At 49.7% G+C, this 25,952-nt stretch overlaps 1 protein-coding gene across 7 annotated transcripts; it reads right to left on the reverse strand.

Moving 5' to 3' along the window:
* Positions 1 to 2,855: 2,855 nt before the first annotated feature.
* DELE1 (DAP3 binding cell death enhancer 1) lies at positions 2,856 to 17,987 on the reverse strand. 7 transcript variants are annotated; one of them, XR_004349089.1, is made up of 14 exons: positions 17,077 to 17,204; positions 16,254 to 16,368; positions 16,035 to 16,152; positions 13,854 to 14,001; positions 12,726 to 12,887; positions 12,395 to 12,483; positions 12,196 to 12,292; positions 9,194 to 9,336; positions 8,191 to 8,349; positions 8,005 to 8,097; positions 6,252 to 6,306; positions 5,490 to 5,649; positions 4,500 to 4,739; positions 2,856 to 3,447 (listed from the first exon to the last, which is right to left on the reverse strand). XR_004349089.1 is itself a non-coding variant. In XM_032625841.1 (13 exons), the coding sequence occupies exons 1-12, from the start codon at positions 17,105 to 17,107 to the stop codon at positions 4,501 to 4,503; spliced, it is 1,554 nt and encodes a 517-aa protein (XP_032481732.1). In that variant the 5' UTR covers positions 17,108 to 17,987; the 3' UTR covers positions 2,856 to 3,447; position 4,500. The 7 variants fall into 7 exon arrangements, 5 of the variants coding, with proteins under 5 accessions (XP_032481732.1, XP_032481734.1, XP_032481731.1 ...); XM_032625841.1 differs by lacking the exon at positions 6,252 to 6,306 and having other exon boundaries at positions 17,077 to 17,987; XM_032625844.1 differs by lacking the exon at positions 5,490 to 5,649 and having other exon boundaries at positions 3,311 to 3,447.
* Between the last annotated feature and the right edge of the window lie 7,965 nt (positions 17,988 to 25,952).

Here is a 25,952-nt window from a genome sequence, read left to right on the forward strand (position 1 = left end):
TTTTATAGCCAAGGAAATGGCAAGACAGAAAGAACCGACTGGCCCAGAGCCACACGGCAGGCTTGTGACATCTGCATCTGAGGTGCAGGATGATGTTCTTTCTAATACATCAAGGGTTCTTAACCTGGGGTTCTTGGTTGGGCTTCGGGATCTAAGAACCTGCTGAAATGCATGCAAAATTGGGAAGATGTGCATTTTTCTATGGGAAGGAGTCAGTGCTTTCATCTGATTCTCAAAGGGGTCTGTGACCGAAATAAGATTGAGGCCCACTGTGATCCTCTATTCCCCGCCGAACCTGGAGAACTCATGGGTAGAGCTGTTGCTGTTCTGAGGCAACCGACCTTTGATCAGGGCGGGGTTGTATGTACGTGAGGGTTAGTGCTCTCACCCGAACGTTGCAACCCCTCCAAGTAGGCTGATGCCAGCCCTTATACCCAATAACCGACTGAGAGTGAGACAGTGTGTATGCTGACAGAACTGAGTGTGCTGAACAGAAAGGTTACAGAAACTTCTTGACATAAGCCGAGATGTCAGAGCTGAGACCTTGGACGTGCTCAAAACCGTTTCCACCAAGATGGGCTCTGTCCCCCGGGAGACTGAAGGAGCTGGCGAGCCAGCGAGCACTCAGTTAAATGTCGTCTTAATTTGGAAAGCGCAGAGGGACATTTTTTATCAATAGTCAGCCGTCCTCCAGCACCAGGAGGGCAATGCAGTGCTCACTCGGAGCCTGGGGGCCGTCCTGAGATTGACAGGAAGCCTCCTTGTCTGTTACCCAACTTCAGCTTGGCAGTTCACTGATCCCTACCTCTCCGCTGACTGAAATGAGTGAGATGGCAACTACCACCCTTGGGACTCTGGAGAGAACCAAATCTCCAACACGAGAAGAGAGGACAGGGGAGGGGAGGGAGGAGTTTTAGCACAGGCTCAGCCTGGCACATAGTGTGTACCTAGAAAATAGGTCAGTGTTTTCCAGTCCCTACTGAGTACTGGGCACAATATAATGGGTCTGGGGTGGGGGGCACGATCAGAAACGCTCATTCAACAAACATTTTATATTTGCTGAGCAATTACTACAGGTCAGAAGTAGCACTAGGAATGGCAGTCAGGGGACGGGTATACAGAATCATTCATTCAACAGATATTTTAAAGCACCTCCTATGTTGCTGGGTAGGTTTGGTGCTGGTGTCCGGTGGAGAAAAGACACTGCATAGAATCCCTCATTCACTGAATGAATATTTACTGAACATTTACTAAGTGCCCTGCCCTGTATTAGCACTGAAGATATAATGAACCAAACAGCCTCATTCCCTCCACAGTATCGGGGCTCCCTGAATACAGCATCTCCGGATGAGGAAACTGAGGCAGCAGAGCCTTGCGCAAAGGGCTCATTGCTGAGGGCATCGGGGCTCGAACCTCGGGTCATCCTGACCCAGGCTGGCCCTGCTAACAAAGGCCACCTCCCTAGCCTCCCCTCACATTTCCTTTCAGGGCACTAACAATGAGTCGTTAATAACGGAATTTTAATGGCAAAAGCACAGCAGTTCCAGGGTCTGCGAGGAAGCCCATCCCCTGGGCTGTACAGAGACCGTAGGGACTGAACCGCGAGGATTCTTGGCCCCTTGACAGCATTTCTCTCACGACTCTTCCATCCTTCCTGCTCCACAAGGAGAGCTTAAAAATATCCTCCCTCCACATTTGGTACCCTAAATTGGATCAGCACTTAACTTATAACGACGGAGAGGGAGGGAGAACCCTATTTGGCCATCAACACAGAAGGCCCTGGGTCCCCGGACTGTGTGAACTGCCCTTCTGCCCCAGGCATGGCCAGAGGAGCCCATAATCGGAGAACCCCGAGTGACAATAGGAGGGGAAGAGGCTGGCAAGTGGAGCTCCATGGGAAGGCAGGAAGTGACACTTTACACAGAGGGTGCCCCCGGGAAGGTTCATCGGTGATCTGCAGGGAGCCACGCTCTGCACCGGACTCTATGAGGGAAGCATTGGGTTAACCAAGTTCTTTGCTGCAGGACTTCTTGGAACGTTGAATATGCTGACGTGCATCGTGCATCTATAAAAAGGGGACGTCTAGTACACTGTTTCCCAAACTTATTTGACCACAGAAATCTTTTTTTTTTTTTTTTTTTGCAGAGAGATTAGTGCACTGCACAGCTTAAAAACCGGAGCTTTAACCAATGTGTGTATTGAGCCCTTACCTGCACGACGGGACCTTGTGCTAAGTGCTGAGGATACTGGAATCCAAAGACAAAGTCCCTGCTTCCAAGGAGCCATCTGTGGAAGAAAACCACATGAAGGGACCAGTGGGGGTGAGGCCAGTGTGCAGGGCAGCCCTGGAAAGGGAGCAGAGGACAGGAGAGGCGCCCGAGCTGGAGGAAGCTTAGGGCTCCAGCAGTGAGAGGAAGTTGCTGGGAAAAGTGTGATGAGACCACTAGAGGCTGGGGAGGGGGGCGGGCAGCAGACAGGGAAATGTGGACAACTCCCCTCCTCAAATCCTCCCCGCTTTGAGCTGGCCATGCTGGGTGGTCTTTCGCATTTGGACAGTTCCTAGGGGGCTTGGGCCTCAGTCCCTCCCACCCCCCCACCCCCGTCCTCAACCACATCTCTGCTATTGAACTTGGGCTAACATCCAGAAGCCGGGGAACAGCTATGCACAAATTCAGTAATTGGAATCATTAGCGTTGACTCAGAAATCATTTTTTGCTATGTCTCTCTCTTGGAGAAGCTTTTAAGACCCTTTAAATTGGTTAATGGAGAGTTTAGAGATGAGGATGGAGCCTCGGCTTTCTGCTTCCCCTGCCCGTCTCCCTGGCTTTCCCCAACATACTCAAGGGCAAGAGTGGTGAGATAATCCAGTATCAGTTTTATTAAACTCCCATCCATTTCCGGCACAAACCTTTCACAAAAGAGGATCTCAAAATCTACACTCTCCTGCTCCAAGACTCCAAGGGCCCAATTGCCATTTACCCCCTCGTATCGGCAGGATGATAGTAACGCTTTCACCTAAAATTACAGTGAGAACTGTGCAAAAGAGCCCTGGGCCAGGAGTTGGGAGGCTGGGGTCCTTGTCCTGGGCTGGTGACTCATAAAGCCAGGTAACCATGGGCATCACTCTGCCTCCTCAGGCCTAAGTGAGCACCAACGTCCTTTCTGCAGTGAAATGCCCTACATCAGCCCTGGAGGGTAGGAGGGCAGACACTGCTGCCCTTGGTCTACAATTGAGGAAACAACACAGCAAGTCAGGCCACTGCTTCAAGGTGACGTGGCCAGAACCTGGATCTTTACACACTTTCTTCTTCTGTACTGTGCTGGGCAGGTACTTAAGGTTCTTTGGGAAGGCGGGTGAACATCTGGCCTCTTTTCTGGGATTCAAGTTGTGGTATCTCTCTGAGAACTCGCAGGCTCCATCTCTAGGGCTGAGTGAAGTGCGAAGGTCTGAAAAAGTCAAGCAGCTGCATCAGGCATTTAGACACCAAACTCCTTCCTTCCAAATCAAAGGTGAAATGGAGACAGTCGGGAATCCATTGGGGATGAACAAAAGCGGACGTCATTCAGCGTTTCCTGAGTTTTAGGCATTCATGAAACCACCCCATGACTTCTGCCACCTCTCTGGATCTGTGCTCCCCTTTACGCAATGTCACAACGTTTTTTCTCTACTTGACTCATTATTTTTAATATCTGTGACACTATGACATGCTAATCGCATTTTTATAATATATATTAATATACAAACGCTAAAATTAAAAAATATTAGTTTGAATACTACCTAAAATCCTCTGGTGAAGCACTGGAGGCACACACATCAGACGCTGGCAAAAAATGATGTGGTCATGCCGCGGAGCGACTGGGCCCGTGAGCCATGGCCGCTGAGCCTGCGCGTCCGGAGCCTGTGCTCCGCAATGGGAGAGGCCACAACAGTGAGAGGCCCGCGTACAGCAAAAAAAAAAAAAAAAAAAAAAAAAAAAAAAAATGATGTGGTCTAAGCCTGAGGAAATCGAAGACTGGCAAGGGGGACGGGAAGGGATTTGCTCCAAGGCAAAGGCTAAGGCGAGGACCAGGGTCCCTGGACCCTTCAGTAAAGTTTTTCACAGGTCACTGAACGAATCTTTTTTATGCACAGAACAGAAATGACTGTGAATGGGCAATTCCCTGGCAGTCCAGTGGTTAGGGCTCGGCGCTTTCACTACTGAGGCCGCTGGTTCAATCCCTGGTTGGGGAACTAAGATCCTCACAAGCCGTGTGGCGTGGCCAAAAAATGAATGTGTCCACTGCCCATTTGTGAGGCTGAGGCTACCAACTAGGGGAAATGGTCAAAGTCATTTATTAGCCATGCACTTGAAATTGCTTGGGAACCTGAGCCCCCATGGAATTTCTACCCTGTAAAGGGATACTGACACCCTGTCTTTTTTGCTGCCATCCCATCTCCTCCCTGCCCGCCCCTCCCCCCAGCACCAGTGAGAGGTACCGGTGACTGCATTTTATCTCACCTTAGCCAAAACCCAGTCTGACGAGACTCCTTTCCAAGGGGTAGGGGTGTGGGAGAACAGCCCTGCTGGGGGATCCGGGGCTGGCTCTGAGACGAGCGCTTCTATAGAGGAGGCCAAGGTTCCCTGTGCTCGAGGCATGTGGCAGGCACGAGGCTCCTGCCAGCAAGGTGTTCAGGCTGCAGAGGGAGGGGCTGGAAAACGACTTCAATCCTCTCACTGCCAGGTCGCTGGGCCCCGGGGCTGCAAGGAGAGGCGAGAGCAACTCTTAACTCAGGCTGTGTTCTTAGACTCCTCCTTTGGAGCAGGGGCTTCTTAAAGGACTTGGTTCCCCTGGCACTACTAACCCAGGTCAGCCCGAAAGAGTCAGGAGTGAACAGGGCTCCCAGAGCCCTAGATGGTAAGTCAGGGCACGGAGACAGCCTTGGGATGGTGTCTCTCCTGACAAGTCATTGGAGTGACTACCATTTATTCAACACCTACTGTGTGCCAGGCTGTGCTAAGCCCTTTGCTGTCATCTCATTTAATCTCAGTGCGGTGGCTTCTCTTGTTGTGGAGCACGGGCTCTAGGCACATGGGCTCAGTAGTTGTGGCTTGTGGGCTCTAGAGCGCAGGCTCGGTAGTTGTGGCGCACGGGCTTTGTTGCTCCGCAGCATGTGGGATCTTCCCGGACCAGGGCTCAAACCCGTGTCCCCTGCATTGGCAGGCAGATGCTTAACCACTGCGCCACCACGGAAGTCCCATCTCATTTAATCTTTACAATCTAATGAGTTTTCAGGGGTGAAGAAACAGAGGTGCAAAGACATACAGGCCAAGTTCAGGAATAGAGCAGGGGTTAAAACTCAGGTTTGATTTGTCTGACTCAAAAAGCTGTGCTCGTTCCCACCAATGGAGCAGAGGTAACAAAGAGACCAAAGGCTACTGCCACCCCCTTCTCTGTCACAGGGTACTGAGCTCGGGGAGGCACCTGTTGGCTTTGACTCTCATCTGTACCTGCTGCCTCCATGGAAAAGAGGGTCCGCAGCCTCTCCTGGGCAGGCGCATTCCCCAGAGCTGCTGACTGCTGGTAGCATCTCACAGCCTCTCCCAGATTCCTCTGCACACCAAGGCCCTTCTCATAGCAAATTCCCAAGTGGTACCTGCTCTGTGAATCCTAAAGGAGAAGACGGACAGACACACGAATGCCCATGCATGCAGGACTGAAGAACTGAAACGCTGGGGCAGGAGGAAGGTGCAGCAGTCAGCAGGCCGGTGCTTCACCCCTGCAGGGTCAGGCCCAGCTGCAACCCTCCCTGGACCAAGGGATCTCAACTGTGAAGAGCCAGAGGCCCAGAACAGAGGACACAGGGATCCCTCCACCCAGGGAGCTTCCGGCCAGAGCAGCGTGGAGGCCTCTCGTGCTGAAAGTGTGCAGAAGTGAAGGCTGCGGAAAGCACTTGGCCCTGCTCTGGGAGCCCAGGGAGTCGGGCTCCTATGTTATCCTGAAAGAGCCAGGAGCAAGGGTGGAGGCTGGGCTTCCGAAGGCCCTGAATGCCTTCCTGATCTCTACCCAGAGAGCTACAAAGCATACATTACAGAGAACATGTTTCTCCTCCTTTGAAACATTAAAAGGCTAATCTCTTTGTCCCTGGCTCTGGATCCTCTCTCCCCTCTCACTGAGAATTAGGCTCCTGGGAGAGGCAGTATCAGGTAGGGAGCAGAAGCCCAATCTCTACAGCCAGACGCCTGGGTTCCAATCTTGGCTCCACCACTTACCAGCTGTGTAACCTCGGGCATCATATTCTGTGTCTCTGTGCCTCAGTTTCCTCATCTGTAAAGTAGGCATAATAAGAGCACCTACCTTATTACTCTGTCATGAGGATTAAATGTGTCAATATGTGGAAAGTGCTTAGATTAGTGTTATTATTTTCACACCTTTAGTTGCCCACATCATTCATCTCTCCCTCTCTGTAATGAACATTTTCATTATATTCAATCTCCCAACCATGGTTCTATTTCTCGTCTACGCTCTAAAGAGTTTCTGTAACATGTAGGTCAAAGTCTATGTAATAAATATGGTGGACTCGTGGCTACAGGCCAGCGTAGGACAGTTAGGCCAAAACACCCATGCTGTTATGTGTGTGTTACACAACATCCCTCTGTGCACTTCTCCTGGCGTGCTGGGTGACTAATGCCAGCCAGGGTGCCCCCAGGCTTGTCCCACACATGGTCACACAACCCACTGAGCGCAAGGAAGACTCTGGGGCTCTTTCATAGAAAGACAGGCACAGAGGCAGGTACAGTTTGATGACATTGGTCCCCTTTTGACGGCTACTGCAGATACTTTGGACAACACCAAGTGAAAAAGGAGAAGTATTCTGATGCCCAAGAATTCAATAACACTATCACTGTGTTGGCCAGGAAGTAAAGAGAAGCAGCAGCCCCTATGCTGGGAAATTCTAGTACATGGCCACTGCTGGCTTTAACCCAGGGCTCCTGGTCCTTTAAGATACAACTCAAGGGCTTCCCTGGTGGCGCAGTGGTTGAGAGTCTGCCTGCCAATGCAGGGGACGCGGGTTCGTGCCCCGGTCTGGGAGGATCCCACATGCCGCGGAGCGGCTGGGTCCGTGAGCCATGGCCGCTGGGCCTGCGCGTCCGGAGCCTGTGCTCCACAACAGTGAGAGCCCCGCCTACCGCAAAAAAAAAAAAAAAAAAAAAAAAAAAAAAAAGATACAACTCAAAAAATATACTGGTCAAAGACACTTGAGGATACAGCAAACCCACAGATGCCTTTTCAGTAATTCACAGTGACATAAACCTCTGAGATTTCCTGCATTAAAGATACCTGTTTAACAAAGTATTTCCCAAACCCATCTGACCATTTTTCCCTCGTATGATTTATAAACGTTCCATGGAACTAATGCTCTGTGGAGCAAACTCCATGCTGCCTGGATGCCAACCCCTAGGTGACAGACGACCAGACATCCTCTACCCCCCCGAGACTGCTCAATGTCTTCACCTCACGCGTCTTCTGACTTCCCTGGACTAAGCCACTTGTGATGGCGCACCTTCCACGTGTACACTTTACAAAGCACTTTCACACTTATTATCTCAGATTTTGATCCTCACGACAACCCCGTGAAGTGGTAGACAGGTCAGGCAGGCACTAGTATCCCAATCTTAGAGATGAGGAAAACAAGAAGTGACCAGCCCAGTAGTATGCCAGTAAATGTTTAACAACCAGCTCTCCAAGGGAAAAAGCCCTGTTTTGTAGCATTTGGCAATTCTGTGGTGCTAATGCTCTCCCCATAGCTGATTTCAAGCTAACAACAATTCTCGCAGGCTGGTACAAGCCAGTGCCAGCACACCACTGGACCTGTCCAAGGGGCACACAGTAAGTCAGCAAGAGTTAAGGCCTGAAGCCAGCCCAATGCTCTTATCAACTGTCTCCTAGGCACGGTACCAGTTCCAAAATCCCTTCCTTTATCAGACTTGATCCCCATCATGCCTGGATATGGACACCTCATACCCCATTGTTGGCTGCAAGCCAAAGATATTTCACGGCTCTCTGCTCGTCCAGGTATGCCTCCTTGGTGAAGAGCACCCCGAGAAAAGCTTGGGCCTGTGGTCAAGGAGGAAGGAAAAAGGTATCTTGGTCACTGCCAGGCCCCACCTGCCCCAAGTGCCCAGGAGTGACCCTACCAATGGCACTCACCTCTCTCAAGCCTGAGTCTGCAGCATGCTTCAGCAGGGACACTGCCCTCTGCTGCTCAGGGTCCCATGAGGAGGCTGGATCCTGCAGCAGGCACCTGGCATAGCGGTACTGAGCCAGGTTGTGGCCCTGGCTGGCAGCCAGCTGGTAGTAAAAGGCTGCCTGGGGCAAAGGGAGAAACATCCAGTCAACTGGTAACTCTGTACGCTGCCTTTTTATGGAGTGAAGTGTTTAATTAAATAACACATAATCATTATAGATTAGTCAGAAAATACAGAGAAGCCAAAAATAGAAACAAAATTCCAAGAAATCCTGCCTCCTAAAGATCATTCTCTGTTAACATTTTAGCGTACAATCTTGCAAATTTCTTCCCCCCCCCGGTACTGTATGTATTAACATATATACACAAATATGTTAATATACACTCACACACATATATAAATGTGTGTGTGTATGTGTGTGTGTGTGTAGGAAGAAAGGGAGAGAGAGAAAACTACACTCACTGTTTTTTGTAACCTATTTTGTAACCTATTCTTTTTCATTTAACAATACACCATGAATATCTTTCCCTGCAAATAAATACAGATCTAGCATATCATTTTTAAGGCCCACATAGATGTTATTAACCAATTCTCTGTTGAAGGAACTTCAAGTTTCTTCCCATTTATTGGCCATCGTAGACAATTCTAAGAAACTGTTATATATAAATTCTTATATATAACATCTATGCGTACTTATCCTACTTTTTAGAATTAATTGATCCATTCATCAAGGTAACGTTCTAGGTCGTGAGGATACAGCTGCAAAGAAGAAAGACAAGGTCCCCGGCCTTCCTGTGTTTTGAGTCTAAATTCCAAGAAGCTGGAGACTTCTTTCTTAGTTTTCCCTCCGGGCTGGAAGAGAGAAGCTGGACTTTCCCAAGCCCTGCCCACTGCTCATTTCTGGAGGTCACTCCGGGTGGTGCAGCACAGGCCATGGGCCTGGGGGCAGGGAGGAAGTGTAGTACCTTGCCGAGGTCCCTGGGGGTGCCTCTGCCGTGCTCGTGACACAAGCCCACATTGTACTGCGCTTTGCTGTAGCCACGGTCTGCTGCTTTCTGGAAGTAAGAAAAGGCTGCCATGTAGTCTCCATCCCTCATGTTCTCTGTCCCTGTAAGAAAGCACTAGGCGTAAACATAGCTTCCTCTGTGAACTTCCCCACATTCTTAGTCAGATACCCACATGCTCCTTCCTTTCTTTTCCTTTCTTTTTAGACACTTCGCATGCACTTCCATCCTCTGAATATTTCACTGGTTTGCCATAGGTATCAGTGGGTTCTGCCCTCCTGTACACCATCCTCCTCTTGGTAACAACATCCTAATTTCCCTTTGGGAACAGCCCTTCCCCCCAGTGCTGCCAATCAGTGTGCCTGCCCTCTTCCCAACCAATGAGACCCTCTCTCAGGAATCTGAATCTTGATCTGGCTGCAACAGGAAAGAAAACAGCTTCCGCAGGTTTATTCTGATGGCAGCACTCTGAAGACGCTGTTTCTCAGTTACTGCTGCATGCATCCCTGGAGTCTCTCTGATTCCTGTTCTTTCTGAGGCTTGGCAAGTCAATAGATCCCAACAGATTCCTTTTGTGCTTAGGTTAGCCAAAGTGGTTTTAGGCTGCTTGTAACCAACATAACATAACTGATTCAGCTGACACTGTCAATCTTGCTTTATGAGGACACTGTGAGAGAATATAAGAAAGAGAGCCCAGCTCCAAAGCCCATGTTCTCTTTATCATCCAAACGAAAAGGAAAACAGGGAAGGGGCTGAGCACCGCCTACTCTCAACTCTAAGCCTTTGCTCAAGCTGTTTCTCCTGCCTGGGATACCTTTTTCTGCCTCTATCATCAGACCTTCCCAACCTGTTTCTGTTCTAGAATCTTCAGACCACACTCAGGCTTTAAACACTCTTTCGGCACTTACTTCACACACAAGCCTTTTTCTAGGAACTGAACTGTTTCAAGAGTACAAGCCCTGTCTCCTCAATTAGACTGTAAAATCCTGGAGGCAGAAGCAGAAAAAGAATGTAGAAGAAATAACTTTGCATAGGGTGAAAGCTCTATACAAATGCAAAATATGATTATGGCTTATGCTCCCTTTGTGTTCTGCCACAGTGCTTAGCACTTGCTGAATAAATGAATATGCATATGAAGGAAGGAATGGGCAAGAAAATTCGCAGAAGACTGTCTGCCCATGAAACATCACAAAAAGCCAATGAGGCAGAAGCCGGGTTCCATTCGGCCAGCAGTGAATGAGTCACCTCCTGGCTGCCTGAAAACTCACTGTCAAGGGTTCACAGAGCCCTCTGTCCTTGAGGAGAAGACTCGAGAGGGCACAGGATCCCACCCTGTCCCCATCCCCCACACCGGATCCTCTGCCTCTAACCTAAACCAAGTCACCACCATGTTTTGCTTAGCCATCAGTAACAGCTCCAATCTAGTCGCCTGTTTCCCCTCTGGCATTCCTATGACCTGCCTCTGTCCACACAGCAGGCAGAGAGATCTTCGGAAAAGTAAATCAGATCACATGACTACCCCCACTTCCTGCTCCAGCGTAAAACACTCCAATGGCTTCCTGGCTCGCTTAGAAGCACCACACGCCACCACGGCTCAGAAGGCCTGATCTGATCTGGCCCCTGCCTGCTTCTCTGACTTCATCTCTTTCTACTCTCCTGGTGATCGCTAAACTACAACCACGCTCACCCTTTTCTTTGTTCCTTTAACAAACAAAACTCAATCCTACCTCAGGACCTTTGCACTTGCTGTTCCCTTTACTTGGAAAGCTTTCTCCAGATGGAAACAAGACTGGCTTGTTTTTGTCAGTCCGGTCAAGGATCTTTCCATCCACGAGGCCTTCCAAATCAAAGCTGCTCCTTGACCAAGTCACTAATGCATACCCCTGTTTAATTTTCTCCATAACATTTATCACTATCTGAAATTCTCTGTTTTTTTTTTTTTTTTTTTTTTTGCGGTATGCGGGCCTCTCACTGTTGTGGCCTCTCCCGTTGCAGAGCACAGGCTCCGGACGCGCAGGCTCAGCGGCCATGGCTCCGCAGCATGTGGGATCTTCCCGGACCAGGGCACGAACCCCTGTCCCCTGCATCAGCAGGCGGACTCTCAACCACTGTGCCATCAGGGAAGCCCTGAAATTCCCTTTTTTATTTGTTTACCAGTTTGTTGTTTTTCTCTCCCTCAACTCACATGGAAGCTCCATGAGAGTAAGGACTTTGTCTTGTGAATCACTGTACCCCCAACACCTAAACTAAGCCCTAACCAAAGGTGAATGCTTAATGCATTTGTACTGAATGAATCCTAGCCTCTCACTCACTTGCCCACTAGAGTCCAGGAGATGCTGCTGGCAGTCTGGGTCTCCACATGAGAAAGCCTGAAAGAAGCCAAGTCACTGCAGAGAATAGGACAAATGGTGGAGAGGAATCTGGAGTCTCCAGATGTGGGTAAGGAAGGGCACTTGAGGGCCTGCTCCAAATCTCAGGAGCCTGTTCTTGCCTAAGTGCGGCAGAAAATTCAAGGTGTCATTCAAGATTTATTTTCTCCTTCTTACACAGTAACCGAATTTTCAGGTAAGCACATGGTCATTCAGCTAAGGACTCTATTTTCCAGGCTCCTCTGTGACTAGGTAAGGCCGTGAGCCTTCATTCTGGACAATGATTTGTGTAACTTTTAGGTTGGGGAGGAGTGGTCCTTTAGTTTTCCCACCTTTCCCTTCTAGCTAGCTAGAATTTGGATATGAGGCAAACTGAACCTTGAGATGGGAGCCCATTTTAAGAAGGGCAGAACCATTTGACTGAGAATAGGTCCCTGACACCACTGTGCCACCATGCCAGACTTGGTCGACCTACCTGGGAGAAAATAAACTCTCTCTTATGTAAACCACTCCCTGCCCTGACTCTACTTGACCTACCGCATACCCTTTCCATTTTCCCATCCACCCTCCTTGAGACAGGGTCCACCCAGTTACCCAGGAAGTTGAAAGCGATGGAAACACTGAGCTGGAAGAGCTGCTGAATGGAAGTCATGGCCTCCTCGAGGGAAAGACTTTTTGATTTATCTTGTTCCTGGGCAAGAAATATAAAGACTCATCATGGGACAGTTCACTGGGATTGCCACCTGTCTAGGGGAATGTTACGGGGATCCAGGTGGCCAAATCTGGACAATACCTGCTTTTCGCCAGTGGGCTGAGGCTGGGCTGGCTTTGCCTTGGACTTGAAGCTACTGCTGGCATGCAGGAAGCCGGCGTCACTGGGATCTGCAAGGGAAAAGGCAAAGGAGGAAGGTGTTAGTTCTCCTTTTCTCTCACTCCCCCAGTCCACAGAGCCCTCCATCCAGCACCACTGCCAGGAGCCAAAATCATTCCAACTTGCCCCAGAAAGCATGGGGGCTCACAGGAATGACAATTCCCCAATGTGGCATATGCGACAACAAATGTCCACCTGCCCAACTCCCCACCCCACCCCCGCCTTCTGCTGATTTTAGGAGGTGGGACCATACCTTCCTCAGAGGCACCCTGAAGACCAGTTGTTCTCAAGGAGCTGGGTGAAGAGAGGCTCTCAGGCCGAGTGGAGGGTTCTTCCTGGCCCAGCCTGAGTTCCCTGAGGCCAGTGTGCCTGGGAGCCGGGCTATCAGGGCTGGGCAGAATGTGTCTCCGCAGTGCTGGAAAGAGCCAGTGAGAGCGGTCACATCAGAAGGGGATAGGTTCAGCCTGCTGGGGCTGACTGAGCCCTCCCTGAGGCTTCGCGGACCAAAGGAAGAATCTAGAAACTCCTGAGACATGTCCTTCACATGCCTCCTCCTCCATTTCCTTGGCTGGCTTCCCTCCGCAGGGGTGGAGAGGGGCCCACATTTATGCTGATCCCCACACCCCAAGCATAAATCGCTCCTTGGCTTGAATTCTTCCAGTCGCAGGGAGGGATCTACTTTATTCACTGTTCTAGCCCCAGCACTTAGCACTTAGTTTGATGGTTAATATTGATTATGATTATAATCATAATACTAAGGGCAAGAACTTAAACCGCTACTTACTGAGCACATACTACATGCCAGGCACTGTTCTAAGTCCTCGACGTGTATTAACTCATTTAGTCCTTCCAAGAAACCTGTGGGGGTGGGTTTTATTATTTCCCCATTCTATAGGTGAAGAAACTGAGGCACAGGGAAGTTAAAAGCGACTCATCCAGGGACACCAAACTAGTATCAGCAGTTCTGGGCTTGAACCGTGACAACGTGACTCCAGAGCCTTAATCACCATGCTGCATTGCCTCTGTACCATGGCACATGATAGCCATTCGATAAAGATTCACTCGTTGATGAATGACTGACCAGAGAATGACCTAACTGGCTGAGGAGTGGGCAGGAAGCCACTCCTAGGATCTAAAATAACCTGGACACCTGCGGGGCTCTGTCAATGGAAGGGGAGGGGAGGACATGGGAGGGGCCTGGAGGACAGGCGTGGCCCACACACCGGGTGGACAGACCTTCCTCCCATTCCTCTTCCTCTGACTGCAGATAGGAGAGGCAAGGAGCTGCTGACGGCTCTTTTCCTGAGGTGTGTCCAGAGATGCTTCCTGGCCCAGAGAAACTCCCAGCCCAGCTCTCCTGTCCCCGGGACTGAGAACTCACAGGAGCGCGGGTGCCTCAAGGGAGATGAGAGGAAACGGTCCAGAGGACTGCGCCAAAAGCAGCGCTTCGCTTGCCGAGGTCCTGCTGGCACGGACGCCTGGAAGTGGATCTGCCTTGCCAGCTGCAGGGCCAGCACGGCCAGGGTGCCCTGAGGAAGACAGCACTTCAGGGGACACAGCTCTCCACCAGTCAACTCCTTCAGTCTCCGCCTACATCTCCAACATCACTTCCTCGAGAAATCCTTCCTGACTCCTGGCTGTAGCCGCTCCCCCACTGCGCACTCTCGTAAGCACCCGGAACTTCCCCCATGGAGCCCTGATCACACTGGTACTCAAGCAGCCATCTCTACAATTACTCATCAAGGTCTGTCTCTCCTCTTAGTCTCTAAGCACCACGAGGGAGGAACCATGTCTGTTTTGCTCACCTAGGTATCCCCAGCGCCTAGCAGAGCACTAAGATACAGCACGAATAAATACATGCTGAATAAACGCCTGAGCGAGTGACTGAATAAACAAAATCTAAGCAGGCAAAAAGATAACATGGCAAGTTTGGGCTTGGGCACACGTGCAGCCAAATGCAGACGGGTCAGAGTTCCCCATCAGCCTCCCTCCTTCTCTAGCCTGGCACAACTCCTCCCCCATCCCAAAGCCACCCCACCACACACATTCACAGCTACAGGCTTGTCGTGGGTGTCTCTTCTCCAACAGGTCTGCAGAAGACCTAAGCTAGCTCCTAGCCCAGTGACTGCTTGGTTTTCCCTGTCCCTTCCTGTGTTATGCACGAGAAAAGACACCCAAATACTTATTTGTTGCAACAGGCACTGTCTACAATGGCAAACAAGACAGACCCAGTCTCTGCCCTCATGGAGTTCATACCTTCACTGAGGGAGAAAGACGACATCCAAGTACACAGAGAAATAATATAACTACAAATTATGCTAAATGCCGCTAAGGAAACAAATCAAGAGTTTACACAGGGCATAAAAGGGACTCCTGACAAGACAGGAGTAGAGGAAAGCCTGTCTGTAGAAGTGATGTGTGTGCTGAGACCTGAAGGAAGAGAAGGTCCCAGCAATGTCAATAACAGGGATGTGTATCCATATCACTGGAGATAAGCTTGTGCTCAGGCCCTTTCACATAGGCAGTAGTGAGAGAGCTGAGGGATGGCATCAGGACCCCTGAGATGCAGACCCAGTTTTAGAAGGACTCACTATAGGATTGCCCTAGGGTTCATATCTTTGACAAAATGGAAAAACACATCCCTCTCCAGGGTGTGTTATGCCCCTAGGCCATAGCTCCCCAGAGAGAAGTGTCCCTGGCATGGAGACATTCCAGTCTCAGCTCTGCTGATGACACCAAGTTACAGATGAGACAACTGAGGCTCAGAGAGGTCAAGCCACTTGCCCAAAGTACGCAGCAGGAAAGTGAGAGGGATGAGAAGTGATGGAGACAAGTGTGACGTGAGTGCCAACTTCATTTAGAATATCTTATAAGCAGAACCTAAGAGGCAAAGATTCTGCCTTGTTAGACCTCGTGTTACTGAGCCTCTGCCTTTATAGATCAGATTTAACAAATATTTACTGAGCGACGATCATGGGTCAGGATATGTACTATGTGCTTTTACAAGCCATACTAGGTATAGCAACCAAGCTGTAGAGCATAGTAGCTAAGAGCACGAGCTCCAGAGTAAAATCTGGTTCCTCTACTGAATAGCTGTGTGACCTTAAGAGTGTTACCTAAAGTTTCAGAGCCTGAGTTTTCTCATCTATAAAATAGAGATTATATTTCCTCTGCAAGATTTTGTAAGGATTAAATAAGATGATATATATAGATACATTAATAAATTAAAAGTTAGCTATTTAGTATTATTTAATTATAAGATTCAGGAAGGCAAGAATCATATCTACCTTGTTCTCCGCTGTGTCCCTAGTACTTAGCAAAAAATGCCTGGCTCAAAGAAAGTGTTAAATAAATGTTTACTGAATGAAAGGAGGAATATATACATGGGGAGCAGGGGGAAAGGGAGTAGCAATATCTCCCCAAATATGCTCCAATGCCATGAGTTACTCACATTTTGAGTGTGGCCACAATGATGCCCTAGCTCTTGTTTCTAGGCTATACTTCCATACAGGATCATTCTCATCCACACTGAAGGACAAGGACAGGACTGGGGAAACCTTACCCATGATATGGCATCCCACAATGTGTTCCGGGAGTCACGGGCAGACATCCACTGGAAGGCAGCCTTCCATCCATGGGACCTTGGGCCCTTGCTTGTGCCTGGGCCATGGTGGCCAGACCTAGAAGATGTAAGATGTAACAGAGGCTATCAAGTTCTGTCCTAAGTGGGAGTAGAGGGAGGCTAGGGGAGCACATGGGTGACGGAATGGCAGTCTTTCACCTGTCGAAACTGGGCACAGGGACCAGCAGGTTGGAGGAGGTAGCCTGAGGCCCATCTGGGCTGGTGGACTTGGAGGTCACCCCACGGAGGCCAGGTCCCAGCAGACGGGGAAGAGCTGTGCAGAGCAAGGATCAGTCACTTTGATATGAGCAGGACTGAGGCAACAGTGGCCCCACCAATCTTCCCTCTGACCCTTGACAGAGCCCCACGCCAGGAACCCAGGAAACACTGGCACCTGCTTCTGCAGAGGTTCTTAAACAAGGATGCATACACGTGGGGATCTTTTGCTTAGTACAGAATCCAGCGTGCCACCCCAGAACCAAATAAACTAGGATCATTCAGGGTTGAGCATAAATATTTTGAAAAAGCTCCCCGGGTGATTCTGACGCCCTCCTAGGGCTGACAACCACTGTTCTAAAATGACCAGACATTCATACACAAACTCTCGCTCAATGTTTGTAGCTCTTTGTCTCTAAATCGCGCCTCTTTTCATTGGCTCCGCCTACCCCATTGGCCCCGCCCACTGCACTGGCCTCTACTCCTCTTTCATGAACTCCGCCCACCATCTCCGGGTACTTGGCTCCTTCCCCTTCCAATGGCTCCACCCATCTCCTTGGCTCTAAGTTCCACCCTCTTCCTACTAGCCGCGCCCACACCTCAAATTCGAACGGCCCCTTGACTGGGAATGCAGCGCGGCCCCTAACGACCCCGCCTCTCTTCCGCTCTAACACCGCCCACTATTGCTTTGGCTCAGTCCTCCGGCCCGCCCCCTCCTCAATTCCAAGTCTCAGCTGCCGCAAGACCCGCGGCCGAAGGCCCTTACCTCGGCCCAGGAGTCCCGGGAGCCGCCACATGTCGTCGCCAACACCATAGAGCTCGCAGCCGAAAGAGCGCGGCCAAACCCCGGGACGGCGGCTAGAGTGGCCTCTGTGGCGCCCTCGGAGTGGCCGAGTCCCCAAGGAAGCTCACCGCCAGCCAATTAGAAGGGGGCCCAGCCGGAAGGACGGCGCTCAGCGAAAGGAAGTGGGAGGTGTAGGCGTACTGGGGCTAGCGGGGAGGTGAACTTCAGCAAGGGCAAGGGGATGTGGGCCCGGCCTCCGGTGGAAGAGGTGTCATTTGCTGCCCGCATAAGAATGGGGGGGGGGGGGGGCGGCGTGCAGAGGAGGAGGGTCGCAGGGGGCGAAGCTGAACCGCCTCAGAAGAAGGACCATTGAGAAGCGGGGCGAGAGCGGCCTCGGTGGTGCCAGACGACCTTGCAGACACCGTGGAGACGCGAGGGGGAACAATCTTCCCCAGGCCCCGATGCTAGAGGAGGTGGGAGACACCAGGCCCAGTGGGTGGAGGAGAGGAACCTTAGGGTCCGACGGAGGAAACCAGTAGTACGAGCTTTCCGCCCAAGGCCATCTGCTTGGAGTTGCCCGACTGGGTAGGCGATGAAAACTGCGAGTGGGGTTCCGATTCGGGGGCATTCAGCTCTGGCTCCAGCTTTGTCTCACCATGTAGCCTCGGGCCGAGCCCTTCCCTTGTCTGGGCCTCCGTCTGCCCAGTAATAGGGTCAGATGGAGTGAGCTCGGCTGGTCCTTCCTGATTTAACAAGAACAACTTGAATTGCTGCTTTCAAAATACCAAAGAGGATACTGTCCCCTTCCCCGCCCCCACGCCTGTTAATCAGAGCTCTCATCTTCAGACCCAGCCAGAGTTATCTGTGTATTCTTTTGTTGGGCAAAGACTCGGTCCTCTTTCCCCACACCTGAATCCGTGAAATAAAGGAGCTCAAAATCAAATATAAGTTGCTTACACTTTCTCCCTCCTCCTTTCTCCCAGGTAGTGACTTCTGGTTTGATGGAAGTCTCTATCTGGGGTAAAAGAGTACTGGAGGTACCTACTTTTAGACCCAGGCATGTGTATGACAGTGGTATTAAGTTGTTCAGCAACTTTTGAGCCATATGTCAGCCAGCATCCTAGAATCTGAGAAGACCGAGGAGTAAAGAGCGTTTGTGGCCTCCAGGAAGACATGATCCAGTGTTTTAAGAGTGGCCTCTGGAGTCCCACAAACGGTTTGAATCCCAGCATTTGCAGCCTCCAGGAAGACATGGTCCAGTGTTTTAAGAGTGGCCTCTGGAGTCCCACAAATGGTTTGAATGGTTTCTTACTTCCTGTTATGTATTCTTGGTCAGTTTACTTAACCACTTTAAGCCTCAGGTTCTTGATCTATAAAATAGGAAAACGGATACCTCATGCAATTGTTGTGAGGCTTAAACAACACATTTAAACTGTTTAGCATAGTTCCCGGCACATCATAAGAGCCTAATGAATGTGAGTTGCTATTAATGGCAGTGGTAGAGGAGGTGAGTATGCAAAAGGCATAGATATGTTCCAGTAGAAGCAAGAGCACTGGGTTATGGGATATCATGGAAGGATTCAGAAAAGTAGTTGCATTTGAGTTGGACCTTTAAATTTGAGTAAGAATTTACCAGGTGGAGAAGGGAGAAAGGTATTGCAAGCAGAAGAAGCAATAAACAAAGGCCCAGAAATGTGAATATTGGGAAACTTCAGAAATACCCTTGGCTTTGGGATTTGGGGCAGCCACCTTTCACATTCCTTGTGTTATTGTGTCAAAATAAAATAACAAGCATGCTGGTTCAGCTCTCTTCCTCCTCCCAGCACTTCCCAACTGTTCGAGCCCTTACTGCGCTCCACGTTTCCCAATTCCTGTAGCACTTAATTTCTTACCACACAATTTAGCAGTAATTATATGTTGTCCTGTTATTTAATTATCTCATTTGTGTAAGTCTAGTCTCCCCAGTTCTCTCCCTCAGGGCAGGGATGGCATTTTCCCATTTTGCATCCCACATAAGGCTTGACACAGAAGATATTCAAACAATACACGTTGACTTGACTGGACACTTTGTGCTGATGGTTATTACAGACAAGACCACCAGACCTCAATCCTGGGATTTACCGATTTGAGCAGAAATGTATTCATTCCGCATACATTGAAGGCCCTCCATGTTTAAAGCGAGTTAAAATTTTTTGACGATGATGTCTGTTCCTATGTGTAAAATGGCATTTTGATGTCTCTTGTCCCTAGAAGCCTGTGAATGCTAACAGACCATTTGAGTGAGGGGTACTTGGCTAGGGCAGCTGGAGTCCTCACTGACTGACACACCAGATCACCTGTTCAGTGCTGCCCAGAGGAGTACCATGGGGGATAACAACTTTGTTCCCTTGCCTTTAGCTTCTGAACTTGCAGGCCCGAACCATTAGCCATTCTCTTCTGCTCCCAACGTTGTTCTGTGTTGTTGGCTTGCGGCCCAAAGTCAATCTGACTCAGTCCCTCTACAAAGGTAAGCTGTCTTACATCGGGAACTTACTGCCCAGATGTCCAGTGAATCACCTTTCGTTGATGCCATTGTATACTCAACACGGTGAGTGGTCTAGACATTTGTTGTTGGCTTCACCTTGTAGACATTCTTAATTTGCATTCATCAAATATATGAGAGCTTATTCTGTGCTGGAGAATGTCCTGCGTGTATAACAATTTTTAAGAATGGAATGGTCCCTGCCTTCATGGAGAAAATAGTCTAGCAGGACAAACATTCAGTAGACGATTGAAATCCAGAATGGTCCTTTAGTTATGTATTGCAGCATAGCAAACTCTCCAAAATTTAGTGGCTTAAAACAATCATTTTATTATCTCTTGCAGTTCTGTGAACTGACTGGGCTCAGCTGGGCAATTCTGCTGGTCTCACTTGGGGTCTGTCATGAGGTGGCAGTCAGATGGCAGCTGGGGCTGGAGTCATATGAAGGCTCAACGAGGCCTCTTTCTTTCTCCGTGTAGTCCCAGGGCCTCTCCATCTGGGTAGCTGAACTTCTTAAATAGTGGCTCAGAGCTTCTAAAAGTACAAAAGCTGAAACTGCCAGGCTTCTTCAGCCTTAGGCCTGGAACCTGCTCAGGGTCACTTCTCCCACACTCTGTTGGTTAAAGCACTTCACAGGGCCATCCCAGCATCAGTGTGTGGGAGGGGAAGACACACAGGCACGAATACAGGAGAATGTGGTTTTTTTTGTGGGGAAAGAACAGGGTGCTATTGGAACACCCAGGGGAAGCTCATAACCTAGGTATGGAAGTCAGGAAGACTTCCTGGAGGCAGTGACTTCTAAACAGATGAACCTGAACGAGGAGGCCTGGGAACTAGCCAGATGACGAAGGGAAGGGAAAAACAATTCAGGCAGGGGAAACAGCTGGTACAAAGTCCCAGGGAGGCAAAGAGCACAATTTAAGATCAGTGCAACTGTAGCTAGGGTAGGGGATGGTGGAGGGGGTGGTATAGGATAGCAATAGCCCTTTAGTCTGGAGAGGTAAATGGGGCCAGATCATGAAGTCTTTTTTTTTTTAACTTTTTATTTTATATTGGAGTATAGTTGATTAATAATGTTGTGATAGTTTCAGGTGTGCAGCAAAGTGATTCAGTTATATATATATATATATATATATATATAAATGTATCTATTCTTTTTCCAACTCTTTTCCCACTTAGGTTGTTACGTATTATTGAGTAGAGTTCCCTGTGCTCTACAGTAGGTCCTTGTTGGTTCATAGTCTTATATAGCGCCCACCGCCCACCGCCCACCCCCCACTCCCACCCCACGTCTTGGACTCTGTCCTGAGGGCGTGAAACATCAAAGAAGGAAGGAGGGGCATGATCAGGCCCAAGGGATGCTAAAAGGCTCTTGGCTGCTGTGTGAGGGATGGTTTGGAGAGGGTCACGCCCTCATTTTCACCCTGTCCCTTCTAGCCAGTGACCTCACCTTCATCGCTGAGAAGGCTGAGTCATTATCACAGCACTGATACCAGTTCCTTTTGCTTTTTGTTAGTGGGAATTTGTATCATTAAAAAATGCAGACTCCTTTGTGCAAGTTTTTGATTTTTTTTTTTGTTTTGTATTAGAGAAAAAAACCAAAAACATGTCATAGAAAGCCTGCTATTTCTGGTAGCATCTAGACATGAGGCTGGCCAGGTGGTTAAACAGTTTATACTTAAGTGTGAACCGTGTTAAGGAAGAGCCTGCCTGCAAAAAGCAGGGATCGCGCCAGGCTCAGTGGATTCTACCCCTCACTTAAAAAATGGGCTGCCTGCCGGGACTTCCCTGGTGGCGCAGTGATTAAGAATCCGCCTGCCAATGCAGGGGACACGGGTTCGATCCCTGGTCCGGGAAGATCCCATATGCCACAGAGCAACTAAGCCCGTGAGCCACAACTACTGAGCCTATGTGCCACAACTACTGAAGCCCACGTGCCCAGAGCCCGTGCTCTGCAACAAGAGAAGCCACCGCAGTGAGAAGCCCGCACACAGCAACGAAGACCCAACACGGCCAAAAATAAATAAGTAAAAAAAATAAAAATAAAAAAAGGTCTGTTAAAGGAGAGCCTACTCTAGTAAAAATGTCACTAAACGGCTTATAACAAAGCCCAGCAGACCCCACACACAGCTCTCTACCCTCTAGTCCTACTCTCTAGAGGCAACAATTTTCAACTCTAAAATTTCTAGAAGCAGCACAGAAGAGCACTGGAATGGGACTATCTGGCATCCAACCCAGCTCTCCCACTTACCGGCTGGGTGACCTTGGTCAAGTGAGTTATCTTTTACCTTGGTTTCCACATCTGTAAGATGGGAATGATAATTGTACACATCTCATGCGATAACACATAATTGCCTGGCACGTGGTCAACAAACAGTAATGTGAAGAAGGATCTAACTTGAAAGCAGCTGTGAGCACAGCTGTGGATGTTTAGCTGCACACTGTACAAATAAATGTAAGCCATGAATGTGAGTTGGAGGAAATGACAAAAACACAGAAGAGGTCTGTCTCTTTCCTTTGTTCTAAGGCCAAACTCGGTATTTGCTCCTAGTCCCATTCCCTTCCTGTCTCTTCTAGAACCTTGTCTCTATAATTATCCTGACCCTCAAGACAAGCATACATCTATTAGTTTTTTTCTTTCTATGAAATATACACAGGCCTTTCCTATCTTGGGGGGAAAATCCTTTATTTCATCCTCCTGCCCTTTACAGCTACCATTCTGTTTCATTCTCCCTACTGCTGGATTTCTTAAGTAACACACACACTGCCTCCCATTCCTTCATGACTCCCTCACTTTTCTGCCGGCTCCCAGCCTCCATCGCTACTCTTCTGACACAGCTGTCACCAAGGTCATCAAAGACCTCCTCATTAACCACCAGTGGGCCTTCGCTCAATCAGTCTTGACCCCGAGCCCTTGACTCAGTTGACCATCCACTCCTTAACTCTCACATACCAAACCACCTCGTCACCCAACCCTTCCTTACGGGTCAATTGTATCATTTCCCCAGACCGTTCAGGAATAAACCTTAAACTCAGAGTTGGCTCAACTCCTTTCTCTGCCCACCCCCATATTACTTTTGACTCTTACTGCAAATGTGAGAAACTCATTGAAGATAGATTTTTAGAAAAGTTTTTATCAGGATATGGAGGAGTGGGGGACAGCTAATGGACCCCAAAGGTAGAATGCATCTGGAACCCAGGAAAGCCCAGGACTGCAGACTCAAAGCCAATGATGTGAGTCCTCTTTCTCTAGCTTGCCTCCTGGATTTCTCGTGATCGGCACCCCAAAGGTGTCAGACACTCCCACACCCAGCTAGTCACCAGGTCCTGTAAAAATCACCATCTTTTGTGTCAGCCCCTTGAATCTGTCTCCTCTCCAGCTTCCCTTGTACTGCCTCTCCCATGTCTGTTTACCTCCTGATCACTGTTTCTGCCATTGCCTCTTCCTCCTGATGCTGAGTACAGCATTGCCCACATTTCAGTTCTCTGTCCATCACTCTTTTCTTGACCTTCCTTCTGGGCGGCTGACTCCTAAACAGAGTAGAGTGGTTAAGAGCTTGAATTCTGGAGTCCTAATGGCCTGGGTTTGAATCCCCCACCACTTTCTTTTTGTTTTTGGCCGCGCCGTGCAGCATGTGGGATCTTAATTCCCTGACCAGGGATCGAACCCTTGCCCCCTGCAGTGGGAGCACAGAGTCTTAACCACTGGTCTGCCAGGGAAGTCCCTACCACCACTTTCTAGCTGAGTGAACTTGGGAAAGTTACCTGAATTTTTTGAGCCTCAATTCCTCATCTGTGAAATGGGGATAATACTGGTCCCTTCCTGACAGGGTTGATGTGAGCATTCACTGGGCAACCACACGTGAGGTGCTTAGCACAGCTCCCTGCACACAGAAAGGACTCGATAAATGGCAGCACTTAACAGCCTTACCCTTGTTCTCTTTCCTGAGTTCTAACATCACCTGCTAGTCTCTTCCATTAGATGTCCTGCTGTGACCTCAGATCCACCCGTCGGAATACTCCAGCCACTGCTGGAAGATGCAGCTTTCTGAGAACTGGAGGGGGGGTGGGTGCTGAAAAAGAGGGGTGGTCTCATCAAATCCTCGAAGGAACCCTGACCTAACCTCAGCCACGCCCCAGCAGAGAAGACTCTGAAGAGCAGTTCCCCTGTAAGCCTCCAAAAGGTTTGCTGGCTGATTCTTGGAATCTGGGAGAGCAGGCAGGGCTGCTGTTAAGAGAGCAAATGAAGGATGTGAATCCAACCTTTTAAAAAAAGCCCCCGGGGGTGTGGTAGCAGGATCAATGGAGCTTGGAGGTGGGTGTGAAAGGTGAGAGCAACACTCTCAGGGTGCTGAGCCGGCTTAGGCTAGGGCATCCCTCCAGTGCTGGGGTTTGGCAGCACAGAAGCCAGAGGTGCTCCTGTTTTCAGCTGAGCTGTCGCAGGTCCCCCTTGCTGCCCTGTGAACATTCCTCATTAAGCTCTTGTGTGGAGCAGGGCGTAGGGCTTTCACCTGCCCCTCAGCCCTGCGCACCCACCTCCCTCTCTGCCGCTGGGTGGTGGGATTTCTACTGGCAAGAACATGGTGAGGGGCAGTGCCCCACTCTCAGTGCAGAACCAGAACTGGGGTCGTGGGCAGGGAGGGTAACCTCACTGAGAGCCCTTTGCTCTGAGGCAGAGTGGCCAGGTAGTTGAAGCAGAATGTGCCCTCTTTGAATGCCACTTCTGCCATGGCTATCTTTGTGATCCTAGGCAAGTTGTTTAACCTCTATGCTTCATCTATACAATGGGGATAGTAATAGGCCTATCTGACAGTTGTGAGTTTTAGTAAGACAATGCAGGAAAAGCACGAAGCTTAGTCCACGTGGACCACCCCACACACACCCTGTCTGCTGTCTCCACCCCATCTGTGTGTTGTGTTGTCCTCTATTTACATGCCTGTCTCTGCCATTGGACTATGAGCTCCAGTAGGTCAGCGATAGAATTATACAGTTCTGTGTCCTTGGTGCCCAGCTTAATAAATACATTTATTGTTGGAAGGAACTGGTAAAACAATATAGAAGATTCAAGATTCCCTCTGGCCTCAGAGTCCCGCCATTTCACCACAAATAGTGGGCCTAGGTCGGTCACTGTCCTGGGGGCTGGGGATACCACAGTGAATGCAATAGGATGGGCTCCTGGCCTCAAGAAGTGAACTGTCTAGGGAGTGATGGACATCAAACATATAACAAAACTGAAGATACATTACAACTGGGAGCATTGCTAGTAAGAAGCCAAGGCTGCTATGAAAGTATAGAGCAGAGACTATGTTTGGGGGAGGGGAGAATCAGGAAATTTCCTGGAGGCAAGTAAACTGAGGCCCCAAGAACGGGCAGCCTGGAGCGAAGTGGAAGGTGTAAAATAGACTTCCAAGCAGAGGAAACAGCATGTGCAAAGGTCCTGAGGTGGAAGGGAGCTAGGCTGCTGGGTGGAAGACAAGGTTAATGACTGGAGCCTAGTGATGGAGGGGGGTCAGTGGCTTCTCCAAGGCCACAGAGCTGGAAGCATAGGTTATGCAGAGCCTTGTAGGTTATGATGAGAATCTGAGCCTTTATCCTGATGACAATAGCTAACATTTATTCAATTTCATGTATATTTGTACTGAGCTGAGTACTTTATATGTGTTTTCTCATTCTCTTTGCACAATCCCCCAGGAGGCTGGTGCTATTATTCCCATTTTACAGATGACGAAACCCTGGCTCAGGGAGGGTAACGTGTTCAAGGTCACCCAGTTGGCTGTGGCAGATCTGGGATTTGAACCCAAACATCAGGATCCCAACGCCTGCCCTCTTAACTCCAGCGTGGCCCAGCCTACGAACTAAGTGCGATCTCCGTGCTGCATCATCCTCAAAGCCTGCGTTCTAATTTCACCATACGTCCCCGATCCTTTCCCTCGGAACTGGGGGAACCCACGCAGAGGCCCGCTCTGGTGAGATGAGCTCCCTGGCGGCCGGCCGTACTGCGGGTGGTGGCGAGCACCGAACCTCCTCAACGCAGGCCTCCAACCACGTGACGGGTCTGGGCGCCGGCGCTGGGAGCGCGGAACGCGGCCGCAGTGTGGTGGGCGCTGGGGTAACGCGCTCGCGCTGCCGCGGCAGCTGTGAAATCTGGAGTACCGGACCCCCAGAGAGCCGTGGGGGTGTGGGGAACGAGGGGCGCCGCTCCGCGTCCGGCAGGGGGCTCTCTCTCCCGGAGATCTCGGGGCCCCGGCAGCCCGGATCAAGTTCCCTCCAGCCTTGAGGGGGAAAAGAGCGTTCGTTTCCGATTTAAAAAATGACTGTTTTTAAAATAGGCTTCATT

This window comes from Phocoena sinus, chromosome 3, assembly GCF_008692025.1.
Source record: "Phocoena sinus isolate mPhoSin1 chromosome 3, mPhoSin1.pri, whole genome shotgun sequence".
NCBI classification, from domain to species: Eukaryota; Metazoa; Chordata; class Mammalia; order Artiodactyla; family Phocoenidae; genus Phocoena; species Phocoena sinus.

Coding starts and splice junctions, on each gene's coding strand:
- DELE1 (XM_032625840.1), bottom strand. CDS start 17,107: ATGTGGCGGCTCCCGGGACTCCTGGGCCGAG. Junction 9,337..12,195: donor CATCGCTTTCAACTTCCTGG/GTAACTGGGTGG, acceptor GCTTTCTTACAG/GGACAGAGAACATGAGGGAT. Junction 8,098..8,190: donor CAGACTCAGGCTTGAGAGAG/GTGAGTGCCATT, acceptor CCTTGACCACAG/GCCCAAGCTTTTCTCGGGGT.